The sequence below is a fragment of the Coregonus clupeaformis genome, chromosome 7, assembly GCF_020615455.1.
Source record: "Coregonus clupeaformis isolate EN_2021a chromosome 7, ASM2061545v1, whole genome shotgun sequence".
Lineage (NCBI taxonomy): Eukaryota > Metazoa > Chordata > Actinopteri > Salmoniformes > Salmonidae > Coregonus > Coregonus clupeaformis.
This window is the reverse complement of record NC_059198.1, coordinates 59,494,446-59,511,742: the sequence shown is the minus strand read 5'-3', so window position 1 is coordinate 59,511,742 and position 17,297 is coordinate 59,494,446. Positions and strand designations below refer to the sequence as shown.

At 47.3% G+C, this 17,297-nt stretch overlaps 1 protein-coding gene across 8 annotated transcripts in view; it reads left to right on the top strand.

Annotated features, from left to right (window-relative positions):
- Positions 1–17,297, top strand: part of sugct (succinyl-CoA:glutarate-CoA transferase) — a 249,022-nt gene that overhangs the window by 46,759 nt on the left and 184,966 nt on the right. For all 8 annotated transcript variants that reach the window (XM_041881048.2, XM_041881050.2, XM_041881052.2 and 5 more), the window contains one exon: positions 13,257–13,352. In XM_041881048.2, the coding sequence (XP_041736982.2) occupies positions 13,257–13,352 (96 nt within the window). The remainder of the gene's footprint in view (positions 1–13,256; positions 13,353–17,297) is intronic.

Here is a 17,297-nt window from a genome sequence, read left to right as displayed (position 1 = left end):
AAGGTGATTCTAACATGTATTGACTCAGGGGTGTGATTACTTATGTAAATGAGATTTCTGAATTTAATCTTCACTACATTTGCAAATAAATTATATAAACATTCTTTCACTTTGTCATTATGGGGTATTATTTTATGTAGATGGGTGAGAAAAAAATATACAATTAATCAATTTTGAATTCAGGCTGTAACAACAATGTGGAATAAGTGAAGTATTCACCCCCCTTGGAATTTTTCCTATTTTGTTGTCTTACAACCTGGAATAAAAATTGATTTTTTGGGGTTTGTATGATATGATTTACACAACATGCCTACCACTTTGAAGATGCAAAATACATTTTTTTGTGAAACAAACAAGAAATAAGACAACCCCCCAATTACAGCTGCAAGTCTCTTGGGGTATGTCTCTATAAGCTTGGCACATCTAGCCACTGGGATTTTTGCCCATTCTTCCAGGCAAAACTGCTCCTGGTCCTTTAAGTTGGATGGGTTCCGCTGGTGTACAGCAATCTTTAAGTCATACCACAGATTCTCAATTTGATTGAGGTCTGGGCTTTGACTAGGCCATTCCAAGACATTTAAATGTTTCCCCTTAAACCACTCGAGTGTTGCTTTAGCAGTATGCTTAGGGTCATTGTCCTGCTGGAAGGTGAACCTCCATCCCTGTCTCAAATCTCTGGATGACTGAAACAGGTTTCCCTCAAGAATTTCCCTGTATTTAGTGCCATCCATCATTCCTTCAATTCTGACCAGTATCCCAGACCCTGCCGATAAAAAACATCCGCACAGCATGATGATGCCACCACCATGCTTCACTGTGGGGATGGTGTTCTCGGGGTGATGAGAGGTGTTGGGTTTGCGCCAGACATAGTGTTTTCCTTGATGCCCAAAAAGCCGAATTTTAGTCTCATCTGACCAGAGTACCTTCTTCCATATGTTTGGGGAGTCTCCCACATGCCTTTTGGTGAACATGAAACGTGTTTGCTTATTTTTTTTTCTTTAAGCAATGGCTTTTTTCTGGCCACACTTCCGTAAAGCCCAGCTCTTTTGAGTGTTCGGCTTAAAGTGGTCCTATGGACAGATACTCCAATCTCCACTGTGGAGCTTTGCAGCTCCTTCAGGGTTATCTTTGGTCTCTTTGTTGCCTCTCTGATTAATGCCCTCCTTGCCTGGTCCGTGAGTTTTGTTGGGCGGCCCTCTCTTGGTGTCACACCCTGGCTATGGGGACTCTATATGTTGAGCCAGGGTGTGTAGATTCTATGTGTTGTTGCTCTATGTCGGGATTCTAGTTTTGTATTTCTGTGTTGGCCAGAGTGCTTCCCAATCAGAGGCAACAAGTGTCAGCTGTTGCTGGTTGTCTCTGATTGGGAGCCATATTTATACAGGCTGTTTTCCCACAATAGTTGTGGGATCTTGTTCCAGTTGGTTTTGTGTTTGTACCGTGGACTTCACGTATCGTTTGTTGTTTTGTTTATTGTGTGTGCACTTAATTAAATAAGATGTACAAATCTCACGCTGCGCCTTGGTCTACTCACTCTAACGGACGTGACAGAAGATCCCACCATACCAAGACCAAGCAGCGTGTCCAGGAGCAGGCAGCCTGGACGTGGGAGCAGTTAATGGACGGGCAGGGGTCCTGGACCTGGGAGGAAATCCAGGCCGGGATGGATCGCCGTCCATGGAAGGAGACGGTGGAGGCGCGACGGAGAGAGGAGCAACGGCGTCAACAGTGTCGTCGTCGGACGGACGAGAGGCAACCCCCAAAAAAATTTAGGGGGGGGCACACGGCATGGGCGACTGGGCAGCAGGAGGCTGCCACAGGGCGTATTAGGAGGTTAGGTGAGGAGTCCACCAGGTTAAGGGGGCTATTGGTGCAGAGGGAGCAGGAGTTAGTGGTGCAGAGGGTGGAGCTACTGGAGGCGATAAGGGAGAAGGTGAGAGTAGAGGCACGGCGAGAGGATCTGTGTAGGCAGCTGAGGGAGCGGAGGGTTATGACGAAACCCAGTCCCGCTCCTCACACCAAGCCAAGGGTGCGCGTCGCCAGCCCGGCCCGGCCTGTTCCTGCTCCTCGCACCAAGCCAAGGGTGCGCGTCGCCAGCCCAGCCCGGCCTGTTCCTGCCCCTCGCACCAAGCCAAGGGGTGCGCGTCGCCAGCCCAGCCCGGCCTGTTCCTGCCCCTCGCACCAAGCCTACGGTGCGCGTCGCCAGCCCAGCCCGGCCTGTTCCTGCCACTCGCACCAAGCCTACGGTGCGCGTCGCCAGCCCGGCCCGGCCTGTTCCTGCCACTCGCACCAAGCCAGGGGTGCGAGTCGTCAGCCTGGTAAGGCCCGTTCCTGCTCCACGCACCAAGCCAGGGGTGCGAGTCGTCAGCCCGGTACGGCCCGTTCCTGCTCCACGCACAAGCCAGGGTGCGCATCGTCAGCCCGGTACGGCCCGTTCCTGTTCCACGCACCAAGCCAGGGGTGCGTATCGTCAGCCCGTTCCGGCCCGTTGCTGCTCCACGCACCAAACCAGGGGTGCGCATCGTCAGCCCGGTCCGGCCCGTTCCTGCTCCACGCACCAAGCCAGGGGTGCGCATCGTCAGCCCGGTCCGGCCCGTTGCTGCTCCACGCACCAAGCCAGGGGTGCGCATCTTCAGCCCGGTCCGGCCCGTTCCTGCTCCACGCACCAAGCCAGGGGTGCGCGTCATCAGTCCGGCACAACCCGTGCCTGCTCCACGCACCAAGCCAGGGGGGCGCGTCATCAGTCCGGCACAACCCGTGCCTGGGTCACCGGTGCCTGATCAGGTACCGGTCAGCTGCTCCACACCGGAGCTTAAGCAATCCGCTCCTTCGATGTCCAGTCCAGCTCCAGCCAGTGGGGCCAGACCGGACCAGGGGCGTTACGGGGGGATTATTGGAGGGTGGTGGGCAAGCCCGGAGCCGGAACCGCCTCCGAGGAGGAATGCCCACCCAGCCCTCCCCTGTTTGGTTTATGTTGAGGCGCGGTCACAGTCCGCGCCTTTGGGGGGGGGTACTGTCACACCCTGGCTCTGGGGACTCTATATGTTGAGCCAGGGTGTGTAGATTCTATGTGTTGTTGCTCTATGTCGGGATTCTAGTTTTGTATTTCTGTGTTGGCCAGAGTGGTTCCCAATCAGAGGCAACGAGTGTCAGCTGTTGCTGGTTGTCTCTGATTGGGAGCCATATTTATACAGGCTGTTTTCCCACAATAGTTGTGGGATCTTGTTCCAGTTGGTTTTGTGTTTGTACCGTGGACTTCACGTATCGTTTGTTGTTTTGTTTATTGTGTGTGCACTTAATTAAATAAGATGTACAAATCTCACGCTGCGCCTTGGTCTACTCACTCTAACGGACGTGACACTTGGCATGTTTGTTGTGCTGCCATATTATTTCCATTTTTTAATAATGGATTTAATTGTGCTCCGTGGGATGTTCATAGTTTCTGATATTTTTTTATAACCCAACCCTGATCTGTACTTCTCCACAACTTTGTCCCTGACCTGTTTGGAGAGCTCCTTGGTCTTCATGGTGCCGCTTGCTTGGTGGTGCCCCTTGCTTAGTGGTGTTGCAGACTCTGGGGCCTTTCAGAACAGGTGTGTATATATACTGAGATCATATGACACTTAGATTGCACACAGGTGGACTTTATTTAACTAATTTTGTGACTTCTGAATGTAATTGGTTGCACCAGATCTTATTTAGGGGCTTCATAGCAAAGACAGTGAATAAATATGCACGCACCTCTTTTCCGGTTGTAATGCAACAAAATAGGAAAAACGCCAAGAGGGATGAATACTTTTGCAAGGCACTGTACATCTCTACATCAATGGTAGGCTTTCCACATATACACTTCTCAGAGGTACGAGATAAGGAGGTACATATACATCGAAGGCAGGTATCAGATTAAGTTCATATATGTGCGCTAGGGAGAAAAGCTTTCACGCAAGCAGATGCCATAGCCAATTAATGATTCTATCCACCCACAGTATAAAAACATCAGTATGCCTCATCTACGTAACAGGTAACAAAAATGGAAGCTATTGTTTTATAAATCGTTTTCTGCTTTATAAATGAGTATTTTTAATTTGTCTATTATTTAAACATATTTTAGATTTGAACTATTACATTTCAACAGTGTACATTTCAACTTTCAAAGCTGCATTTAGATTTAAACAATTTCTTCCTTCTGATGGAAATTATGATTTTGACTGATCGTTGAATCCCGCAATTTCGATTTTATTCAATAGGGGCTTTGGATCTTTCCGGGAATTTATGTTAGAGAGTTCACTTGTATTGCCCATTTTCCCTGGTGAGCCTTCATATTGTATCAGACCATGTTGCAGAACTAACCAATCAGACTCTGTGTCCTTGGATCATACAAATTCACACAAAGGATGTGGTTTTGGGAGGTAGCTCCAATAATACAATTGTTTGTATCCCTATGTTATGGGTCAGGGAATTCTTCCTTGGAAGTTTTTTTCCAACCTTCATTCATTTCTAATTGCATCCAGGAATCAAACAAGGCAATGCTCGTTTCTCTCACTAGGTATTCTGACTTACTGCAGTTCTTCCAATAGACAGAAAGTTGTGGCATATTTGTTTCCATGTCCCCTGATATCTGGGCTGGTATTGTGTGTGGATTGTGGTCGATGCATAATGTCACATCTGAGGCTTTTAGGTCGTGGTTGCTGTGGTCGACCCCTGGGCTGCCAGAGATTAATATGTTCACCCCGAGTACCCCTCCCCTCCATATCCCAGTGTGCATTCCTCCCTGATCTCTTTTTTTGCCACAGTAATCTAACCTCTGAGCAATTTGATGGTGGCTGGATAAAGCTGGATAAAGCATAAAGCGATGGCCAATCCAGATTAGCCTTTCTTCCCAATCCTTTGGCTAAAAGGGTTGCCAGATGCATAATTGTCCGACTTTTTTAAAATGTTTATAAATCACATTTAAAGTTTGTCTTTTCTGTGGAGATGGGTTGCCTGATGTAGAACATCCAATATGGTCAATAGCTGACAGAAAGTTAAAGGTTATACATGTAACATTTCCACCTGCAACTAGCGCCAATAGTCAATTACATACCAGTAGTAGCAAAGGAATAGAAATCCATGAGAGAACGTTTTAGAACGCAGCGTGATACTGCAAATTATTATCATAATTTTTTTTGTGACTAGTCTGTCCAGCTGTTGTTTTGTGTACAACTTTGTGTATTATGATTGGTTCCCGTTCTTGATAGCACATTTTAGCAATACAATTTTGGATCATTATATGAAGGTAAGAAGCAGTACTAACACATTTCAGGTTGTTCTAAGCAGTGTCTTTACAAATAAATTAAGACATTTTAATTATGGCTAAAATATTACATATTGCTCCTTTAATATTTATGCATTATAGAACTTTAGCATTATATACAGTATATTTCCAAATTGAAATATGAAATGAGAAACTTCTGCAATTGGCTATCAGAGTTCGGTGCATATTAACCGGTAGGCTAAATTTGGCATATGACATCTTAATGATGTAATTTTCTGGTTGTTAACTGGTTTTGTTTTTGAGAAGAAGACGTTTGCATAACAAAACAAAAAAATATTTCTACAACCAGTGTACAACATGAGCATGACGTCATTGCAACCAGTTTATCACTGTTTGTTTGTAACAATATCAAGTGGTTGCTTAATCTCAGAGAAACCAATCCTTTTGAAATAACATCTGTTATTACTCTGAGGTTAATGTAAGGATGAGCCTTTTACAATCAGGGTTTGGAATAAAGACACACACTGTCACGGTTAACTAAGCCAGAACCCAGAAGCAGACCAGGACACAAAGGTGAGTGTTTATTAATAGAGTCCGAGTGAAGCTGAATAATCCAGGGAACAGAGCGGGTGGCGTGGCTGGGTTGTTGAGGGTGCAATGGTTGGTCCGGTACTGGCTCGGCAGCCGCCGACCATCAGGCAGAGGTTGGGTGAAGGTTCCGGGTGAGAGACTGCAGACAGAACAAAACGGAGGTCAGTACACAGCAAGTCAAAAAAGGTGCAAAACAACAAAACTAACACTACTGGCTCAGAGACTGATACGCTGACAACATACTGTTCATGGCTAACGATCCGGCAGGAACTGGATGTTGGGCCAGAGCCTAAGAAGGGTGATGATCAGGACCAGGTGTGCAGATTGCTGATGGGATGCAGGTGCGGAAAACCAGAGCGCTCCCCGGAGCGTTCCCGAACCCTCGGGAAACTGGAGAATACGAGCAGGAACACTAGTCACCAGACAGGACCCGACTCAGACAGCCGGGATCGTCACAGTACCCCCCCTCCGACCAACGCCACCGGGCGGACTTCCCGGAGCGCCAGGATGGAGGCGGTGAAGTCACTGATGAGGTCTGCGTCTAGGACCTGTCGCCGCGGAATCCAACTCCTCTCTTCAGGGCCATACCCCTCCCAGTCCACGAGATACTGGAAACCCCGGCCCCGCCCGTCTGGAATCCATGATGCGACGCACCGTGTAGGCAGGACCACCTCCGATCATCCGAGGAGGAGGAGGAGGAGGCGGAGGAGGCAACAGAGGACTGAGGAAGACAGGCTTGAGGCAGGAGACATGAAAGGTGGGATGGACTCTGAGCGTCCTCGGTAGTTTGAGTCGAACTGCCACTGGATTGATCACCTTCTCCACCACAAACGGACCAATGAACTTCGGTAACAACTTCCTAGACTCAGTCCGTAACGGAAGATCCCGTGTGGCCAACCAAACCCTATCTCCGATGGTATAGGTGGGAGCGGGAATCCGGCGACGATTCGCCTGGAGCTGATACCGGTCCGAAACTCTAAGGAGTGCCTTTCTGGCCCGATGCCAGGTCCGGTGGCAACGCCGAATATGGGCCTGAACAGAAGGCACTGAGAGCTCCTTCTCCTGAGAAGGAAACAGGGGAGGTTGGTAGCCATACAGGCACTGGAAGGGAGACATCCCAGTGGCAGATGTAGGAAGAGTATTGTGGGCATACTCAACCCAAGGCAACTGAGAGACCCAGGAGGTGGGGTTGGAAGAGACCAGACAGCGTAGCGTTGATTCCATCTTCTGGTTGGCTCTCTCCGCCTGACCATTGGATTGGGGGTGAAAACCAGATGTGAGACTGACCGTAGCTCCAATGGCCAAACAGAAGGACTTCCAGACAGCAGAGGTAAACTGAGGACCACGGTCGGAAACGATATCACTGGGCAAACCGTGGACCCTGAAAACCTCCCTAACCAGGATCTCGGACGTCTCCGAGGCAGAGGGAAGCTTGGCAATTGGCACAAAGTGGGCGAACTTGCTGAATCTGTCCACGATAGTCAGAACGACCGTGTTCCCCTCAGAAGCGGGCAACCCCGTGACGAAGTCCAGGGCCAGATGCGACCATGGTCGCGGGGAATAGGAAGGGGGTGAAGTAGTCCAGAGCTGGGCCGATTGGTACTCTTATTCTGCGCACACACTGGACAGGCAGCAACAAAACCCCGAGTATCCTCGGCCATGGCAGGCCACCAAAAAGCGTCTGCGAAGAAACGCCATAGTCCGAGCCACGCCAGGGTGACAAGCCATCTTGCTGGCGTGGGACCATTTGAGGACAGCAGGACGAACCGACTCAGGCACAAACAACCGACCGGGTGGACCGTTACGGGGACCGGGCTGAGTCCGAAGGGCCGCCAGCACCTCCTCCTCAATCTTCCACATAACTGCTCCCACGACGCAGTTCCGGGGGAGGATTGTCTCGGTCTTGGACCCACTCTCCTCCGTCTTGGAGAACATCCGGGACAAGGCGTCCGCCTTGCCGTTCTTAGATCCAGGTCGGAACGTCAGGGCAAACTTGAATCGTCCGAAAAACAACGCCCACCTGGCCTGACGGGAGTTGAGACGTTTAGCCGATTGCACGTAAGCAAGATTCTTGTGGTCCGTCCAGACAATAAACGGTTGCTCCGCCCCCTCCAACCAGTGGCGCCACTCCTCCAAGGCAAGTTTCACCGCGAGAAGCTCCCGGTTACCCACATCGTAATTCCTCTCCGCAGGCGAAAGGCGACGAGAGTAGTAGGCGCAGGGATGGAGTTTACTGTCCGTGGAGCATCGCTGCGACAGGATGGCGCCAACTCCCACATCAGACGCGTCCACTTCAACGACGAACTGACGGGCCGTGTCCGGTTGAGAGAGAATCGGTGCGTTGGTGAATCGCCTCTTCAAATCCAGAAACGCTCGATCCGCCTCCGGATTCCACTTGAAGGTCCTGATGCTGGAAGTCAAGGCAGTTAACGGAGCGGCCACACGGCTGTAATCCCGGATGAATCTGCGGTAGAAATTCGCAAACCCCAAAAATCTCTGGAGCTGCAATCTCGTACCGGGCTGGGCCCATTCCAGAACCGCTCTAACCTTCTCCTGGTCCATCCTAATCTCTCCCCTGGAGATGATGTACCCGAGAAAGGATGTCGTGTGGGCGTGAAACTCGCACTTCTCGGCCTTCACAAACAGGCGATTCTCCAACAATCGCTGCAGAACCTGCCGGACATGCTGGACGTGGTCGGAAGGTTCCTTCGAGAAGATCAGAATGTCATCCAGGTAAACAAACACAAAGAGACCGATCATATCTCTCAGGACGTCGTTCACCATACTCTGGAATACCGCTGGAGCATTGGTCAGTCCAAACGGCATCACCTGATACTCGAAGTGACCCATCGGTGTATTGAAACCCGTCAACCACTCGTCCCCCTCTCTGATCCGGACCAGGTGATACGCATTGCGTAGGTCTAGCTTGGTGAACACCGTAGCACCCTGTAAGGAGTCGAAGGCAGAACTCATCAAGGGCAGGGGATACTTGTTCTTGACCGTGATGTCATTCAACCCCCGATAATCAATACACGGTCGAAGAGAGCCATCCTTCTTACCCACAAAGAAGAATCCTGCCCCCAGGGGTGATGACGAGGGACGAACGAGACCAGCAGCTAGGGACTCCTTGATGTAGGTCTCCAACGCCTCACGTTCAGGTCGGGAGATACTGTATAACCTTCCCTTGGGGTAGACAGCTCCAGGGACCAGGTTGATGGCACAATCATATGGTCGGTGGGGAGGGAGTGACAGAGCCTTCTGCTTACTGAAAACTTCCCCCAAATCGTGATATGTCTCGGGAACCAGGGACAAATCTGGGGGTTTAGCCTCAATCACCTGACTGGGAACCGAATGGGGGCAGGCAGTCTTGAGACAGTTAGCATGACAATCAAGGCTCCAACTCGTTACCTTGCCCGTCACCCAATCGAACGTGGGATTGTGTTCCTTCAGCCAGGGGTATCCAAGGACCAGAGGAACATGGGAAGACGGCAGAATGAAGAATGAAATCATCTCAGAATGATTCCCCGACAACCGCATCTTAACCGGTTCAGTCCTCATCGTGATACGTGCCAGACTACTGCCGTTCAGAGTGGTAGCTTCAATGGCTTCCGGCAATTGCTCCTTGGAAAGCCCCAGCTGTTCCACCAACTCGGCATCTAGAAAGCTTCCATCGGCACCTGAATCGATAAAAGCGTTAATCGCTAAGCTCTGATTCCTGTTCATAAGGGTAGCCGGAAACGGGGTCTGACAGAGGTATTGAGAGGTCGAAACTGGCTCGCTAAAAGTCCTCCCAACTTTAGCGAGCCGCGCAGTTTGACGACCCGACTGGATCCTGAGAAGCTGATCGGTTGGACGGAACCCATTGCTTCTCCCTCCTTCGCTCTCGGACTCGATTATCCACCCGAATAGACAAAGCTACCAAGCTGTCCAGGTCACTAGGCTCCGGATAGGAGATCAACTCATCCTTGAGCTGCTCCGACAGACCCTGGTAAAAGGCCGCTTGCAGAGACTCCTCGTTCCACCCACTCTCCACAGCCAACGTCTTGAACTCGATCACGAAGTCGGCCACGCTGCAGTTCCTTGGCGAAGCGAAAACAGGCGCCTAGCTGCGTCCCTCCCTCGGACGGAATGGTCGAAGAGCTTCCTCATCTCGGCCGTGAACCCCTGGTATGAAGCCATGCAGGGATCCTGTCGTTCCCAAACGGCTGAAGCCCACTCCAGCGCTCGACCACGCAGCAACTCAATCACAAAGGCTATCCTAGCCTTGTCTGTGGCATAAGAGTAGGGCTGTAGATCGAACACTAGTCCACACTGCATAAGGAAGGAACGGCATCTTCCCAGCTCTCCCTCATACTTATCCGGCGTCGGAACCTTGGGCTCACGGATGGACACAGCTTCAGAAGCGGCAGGCGAGATGGGTGAAACCGGTAGTGGATCCTCCACCGGACACTTGCGTTGGTTCTGGACCTCCGTCAGACCGGTAGAAAGGTTCCGAACTGACAACGCGATCTCCTGTAGTACCGTGCTATGATGGCCCAACATCTTCTCCTGCTGGGTAATAGCATGGCGAACAGAGTCCAGGTCCGCTGGGTTCATTACTGGCCGGATCGTTCTGTCACGGTTAACTAAGCCAGAACCCAGAAGCAGACCAGGACACGGTACGTGAGACAAAGGTGAGTGTTTATTAATAGAGTCCGAGTGAAGCTGAATAATCCAGGGAACAGAGCGGGTGGCGTGGCTGGGTTGTTGAGGGTGCAATGGTTGGTCCGGTACTGGCTCGGCAGCCGCCGACCATCAGGCAGAGGTTGGGTGAAGGTTCCGGGTGAGAGACTGCAGACAGAACAAAACGGAGGTCAGTACACAGCAAGTCAAAAAAGGTGCAAAACAACAAAACTAACACTACTGGCTCAGAGACTGATACGCTGACAACATACTGTTCATGGCTAACGATCCGGCAGGAACTGGATGTTGGGCCAGAGCCTAAGAAGGGTGATGATCAGGACCAGGTGTGCAGATTGCTGATGGGATGCAGGTGCGGAAAACCAGAGCGCTCCCCGGAGCGTTCCCGAACCCTCGGGAAACTGGAGAATACGAGCAGGAACACTAGTCACCAGACAGGACCCGACTCAGACAGCCGGGATCGTCACACACACATTAAATGTATAACCATGATTGCAGGATTGGCTTTTGAGTGCACACATTTCTCATGATATGGAGATGTCAATGCCAAGGCAGAGCAGCCTACAATCTGCTCACAATATGGGTATTTCATTCTAAGAAACATCTGAACACAAATCTGAACAGATTCTTAAGGTTACAGAATCAAGACCCATTTGGTATTGTTCTGCAACCATGTTTGATTTCTATAGATGGATGCATCAAATAATCAAACTCCATGAGTAAGTAGGAACATGTCAAATGCAGGATGCTGAGGTATGTGGAAGCAATGTGAGCAGAGGGACAGTTGGCTCTGAAAGAGCTCTTGTGTGATCTCCCTGACAGGCCTAAGTGGCAGGGAGAGTGACTGCTGTCCTGGGACCACATTTCTGTTTCAGGCAGTGAGGGTGAACTCTTTATGGCTTACACTTTGTGGGACAATTACAGATCTCGACTTGAACCACACCAGTGGACAGTGGAATCGGCCCCAAATTGGAACCAGTGGAGGACTAAGACTGACCTATCAGAATGGAGTGCAGGCACAAAGAGGGACACAACCTCAGCTTTTTAAAGGCTTGTTTTTAGTGTCCTCATTGCCAGTTTACCTACTTGACTTCAGCAATTCCTTTAGCCCATTTTCTTTGGTATCGTCATCATGGCCTGCGTGTGGTTTCTGTCAGGGAAATTCATACCCTACCAATCTAAATTAGGATAGCTCCTGGCAGGAAAGTAGCTAAAATAAATATGAGTTAGAATGAATGGCTTAGAGAAGTCGAAAATGAACAGAGCTGAAGTCATGGATGGCTGGAAAGCGTGCAGTAATTTATTCTTTACGTCTTGCTGCCAAAAAGCAACAGTGTGGAGCAAATGATAGGCATTGGAATTGCTACTTGGTTCTTGTCATGTGGAGTAGTCTTGCTGTACTTAAGTCTGTTCACTGCCTAACCCTTGGCATGAATGACCACCCCCATCCGAACAAAGTCCCTACATATCGCAATGTAAAAGACACGACACCGTATAAAGTACAATGAATTACACATTTAGTAAGACATTGACCCAATTGAGTCAGTCCTCCAAAAAATGGTAGTTATGTTATTGATTAGTAGTCCCGTGAAGCTCAGTTGGTAGAGCATGGCGTTTGCAATGCCAAGGTTGTGGGTTCGATTCCCACGGGGGGCCAGTATGAAAATGTATGCACTCACTAAAAACTGTAAGTCGCTCTGGATAAGAGTGTCTGCTAAATTACTAAAATGTAAAAAATGTTTTTAAAAATTAACACTAATCTGCCATTATGTCGTTGCAACCAGGCAGACTGCCTTGAGACATTCTTAAATGGAAGTCGGAATTGAATTGTTGTCATTTAATGCTATCAATATGGCATCCACTATTGTCATAATCAATCTTGCTATTATAACCATTTTACACAGAGGTTTACACACTTTCAGGTGTGATTGTTTAACTTTGTTGAGAGTCCGTTAAAAAACGAACTATAGAAGTCAAGAAGTTGACCGGTGTTATTTAAACACAAAGAGAGACAGTATGTTCCAAAATTGTGCTAACATTGGACAATTACCTGAATGTAGGAGCTGTTGGGAGATGGATAGGCCCGATGCATGGCTGTGTGCCAGGCCAGGCTTGCTTTGGAAGTTGGAATGGGGCTTAGAGGAAGAATGCAGATGCTGTGTGGAGACCCTCCATCCCATTTCTGATATTAAATCATCACTACAGGGCTTTGATCTTGGCAAACTCGCTGAATGTTCCTTTAAACAATTGCGTCAACATCTTCTAAAAGCATCAGTGTTTACATAGCTAAATATTGTCTCAGCTGCAGAGCATCTTATATGAGCTTTCATCTGGGCATTGTCAACTCACCCCGGGAGTCTGCCATTGACACAACAGGAGATACTGAAATGCTACTCTTAGTGCTTAAAACCTTCAAAACATATATATGTATCAGCTGACAATAGACAGTTGCTATTTAGTGAATGATAAACCGATAAGGAGAAATAGAGTGAAGCATGTTGCAAGACGAGGTGGAGCTGTTGCTTGTTTTCACATCGAAGTGCTGTGAAAGTTTTAAAATTAACTGGACTCACTAAACAGCTGGGTGTAATGAGCTTCCTGACAGGTCATAGATTTAAAGCTCTGCTCTCACTGTCCCCTTCCCTCTCACTCTCCCTCTCCCTCTCCCTCTCTCTCCCCTCTCTCTCTCTCTCTCTCTCTCTCTCTCTCTCTCTCTCTCTCTCTCTCTCAGGTGGCTTGTCTCACACACATTGCTGCAAATTACCTCAATGCTGGGAAGGAAGCCAGGAGATGGGGAACAGCCCATGAGAGCATCGTCCCATATCAGGTGCAGTGCAACTAGCATGCTTTCCACTTAACCAGGTTTCCTTCATTCATTCCCTCCAGTAGCTTTACCTGTGTCTTTAAGACGGGTGGTTTAATCGGTTGCAAATGTTTCCAATATGCATAGAAAATGGATATGCATGGCTGCGCGACAAAATGGTGAAATGTCAACACAACTGGAGACACCCGTCATTTTTTGACAGGTTATAATTGACATGGCAGTGCTACTGTACCTAGCAAAAGTGTAGAAGCGATTGCTAACTAACTGTAAACTATTTTAGCTAGCTAGCTAAGCATCTTGGCTAATTGTGAGGCTAAACAATTCACTTATTTACCATTAATTAGCCACTGCAAATCTCTTTGCTAGCAAGCGTGACGGTGTCTCCAAAACGTCAATTTTTTACGTTCTATGATGTCTCCACTTTCTAAGCGTATTAGATACCGGTGGACCGGTCTTGGTCTCTGACCAAAACATGAACAATTCATGTGCAGAGGTAAAATCAGGTGTGCAGAATATTTTTTCACATTTCTACAATTTCAATTATTTGAAACCTACCATGGAAGGACATTTTAATTGCATAATTGTTGAATTGGATAATCCCCCAGTGAAAATTGCTCAATTGTTTAGCTGGGAGAAAGTAATTATTAGGAGATTTGAAGAATGAGCTCACCAGCCTTCCAAACAGGACACAACAAACTATTTGGTGTGATTTAAAGTAGATTCTATTTTTGAAGTCCCTCCTATATCTCAGTTAGTAGAGCATGGCGCTTGCAACGCCAGGGTTGTGGGTTCGTTTCCCACGGGGGGCCAGTATACTCACTAACTGTAAGTCGCTCTGGATAAGAGTGTCTGCTAAATGACTAAAAGGTAAATGTAAGTAGATAATGTGGTTAGGAGCCCAACTGAAGTTTATGATATGTCATGCCACTAAGCCAGACTGCCACCAAGCTGGTTTCAACTGTCACTCCCAGTTGGATTCTAACCACCATTACTTTTCAGTAGAGCAGAGGGCCCTGCTCAAAACACATTTTCGTTATTGTGCACTGCAATAATATCCGTTTTGGATTTGTTTGAAAACAATGTTAACTGTGGCAATGTGGCTCAGGGAGTTCCCCAACATCACACATTGAACATTGTACTAACTTATGTTTCTCCTTTCACTCAAGCCAATTCATTCTTCACCACTATTTAGTGCATTCATTAATCTGTTCCTGTTTGGACCCTGTTCATGCGACCATCATTCGTATAATTTACCTACAGTGAGCTCCAAAAGTATTGGGACAGTGACACATTTTTGTTGTTGTTTTGGCTCTGTACTCCATGAAGTGACGATACATTCAGACCAGCCTTACTGATTGAACTTTCATAACTACATTAAATGGAGAAGTGTACACCTCTAATGCCGCGTTTTTTGTTGGTTTGTTTTCTTTCAAATACTTTGGGTCTGATTGAGCCTGTCTGGAGTGCCAGATGGGCAGGGTTTGCACTTTTGGGGCTATTCCATTGGTTCAAATTCAACTTTATTGCAGCACAATAACCTTCTTCCAATCTTACCTTCAAACAAATCAATCCATTGCTGACATGACTAACCCTACAAGTGGCCCCCATGGTGGTAAAATACCAATTTCTGTTAGTGGTGAGATATTATTCTCTCTCTCTTTCTATTTTGGACGGAGTAAATACCTCATACAAGGGTATATGAACCAAAGGGCCTTAATTTCCTTCATACAGGGAGGTGGAGGCCAGGCTGTAGTGTTATTGAGTGCTTCTATTGTGCAGGTGTGCACAGTGTGGCGCTTGTTTGATTCCCCTTCCTTTTATTGACTAAGGGGGATTAGGGAAGACTCTGGGAGAAGAGGTGCAGCGGAGAAAGGTGTCCTGAAGAGTTGCAGAACAGTGAGTGAGAGGGGAGTTGCCCCGTAGCCATCTGTAATCCTGGCTGTCGTCTGACTGTGGACTCTGTCCCGAAACCCGACTACTCTTTGGAACCATCGACATATGTGTCAGTGGCCGGGCATCCAGGACACAGCAGGGTCGTATTTTTCCAGCCCATCTCAAAAGCAGCACCAAAAGGTCTGAAAACTTGAGACGGTAGACAGCGGTTCCGCTCAGATTGTAGTGCTAGTTATCATGAGCAGACGTTGGGATGCAGGAAAGATTTACAGCAAACCAGGGCCTGGCTAGTTTTAATTACCCTCTTTGGTTTTGGGGGAAACTAGAAAGATGGGCCCCAATAGGTCCCATATTTCTGTTAAGTGCTGATCTTTGTTTTGTTGGCTCTGGCTCCAGCAGCTCTGGGTCCTGTAAAGCCTTTAACTGTGGGCCTGGAGGGCTCAAGTAGTGAACTTCTTTGTTAGAGGCTGAACCGTAGACATGGTGCATACAGCAGCTGTATCTAAGTGTATGCCATAAACACGTTGCAAATTTCACTTTCTTAAATAGTACACAATTACCATGATGCACTTATCATGCCAATTATACAGTTATAGAGAATTATCGTAATCATGTCGAAAAGAAATCGTCCCTCCATAGGCTACTAAAATAGCAACCTCGTATGGGAGTAATCAGATTTACCTCCCTGGTTGTTCTTAATAGTCCATTTTGTCTTATTTATACAATCCAATATTTATCACATGTATTGTGCTAAACATGCCATGCACTCACTTAAATGTTAAAATGAAGTTGCAAACGCTTGGCCTGGCAGGCTCAACAGTGGTTTTAAAGTCTGTTGGCAGCACGTGCTGGTTTGCTAACCCACTGAATGCAAAGTTAAGGACATACTTGTATGTGCATTGTGTGTTTAGAGCCATAAAGAGGCAACTAGCTATTACAATGTTTATTGTGACTCAATTACGGTACTACTTTCTATATTCCTGCTACAGTAAGTAGCCTTGCACTTGTTTTGATGTTTGATTATCATATAAATATATATCTGGCCTTGGACCATTCCACCCCAGATAAAGGTCCTCAACCCTTGTAGACCTGACACAATTACCGTGGTACACGTCCGTAACTCTCCCAGTAAGAGCTGTTTGAGCTGGCAAGTGTCTGAGTTCAAATCAAGGGGAGAAAAGCATTAGAATGAGTTCCAGAGGCCTTGGTTCAGGTTGGCCTTGGTTCAGGTTGCTTGCAGAGGAGGCTTGAGTGAGCACAAGTCTCTCATACTACTCTTTTTAATAAGCAAAGACACAGGGAGGAACAGAGCACTCCATTTTGATCTCAATAATTATTATTTTTACACTGCACCTCGTTATAGAGATTTATGCCAAAATCCTCATGATACGGTTGTAATGTTTATAAATGTTGTTCCATTTTGATTGTAGTGTTTTTTATGTTATAGAATGCTATTTAGACAATTATCATAAACATAATTAGTAAACCAATCAGAGCGACTACCATTGGATAGATAAATGAGGTAGATGTGTCATGTAAAGAATGGTTGAACTTACTTTTGTCCTTACATTATTCTTGTGGTACAAAATGGCTATTTTGCTTGAGGTTTAGTTTTTCCCCTGATTTCCTGTACTTAGCCGTTAGTGTATTTACAACTTGGATTACATTTAGAATAGGGGCAATAAATATGAGTTTTTTTCCTTGGTTCCTCATCCAAATCAATGTTGTAATTTCTATTTTACATTGAGCTGAGCGGCGTATTTATATTATTCTGTCCCATCTGCCTGTTGAGCACTCTGGGTTACACTGTGTATTGTTTAAGTGGTAGAGTGTCCCAGTCAAAATATGTTGTTATAATGACAGATATGTTGGAGATACATCAATGGATTTATTTAAATATCATTGCCAGAAATGGCAGCCAGCCAGGCCAGTTCAGCTTTGATTTCAGTTTTTTTTTGGTTTCCTTTTTACTGATGTGATTACTCTTGGGGAGATTAACTGCAGATAGATGGGCGGAGAGTTGGTCCAAACCTTGCCACTTGTGACACTCTGGCT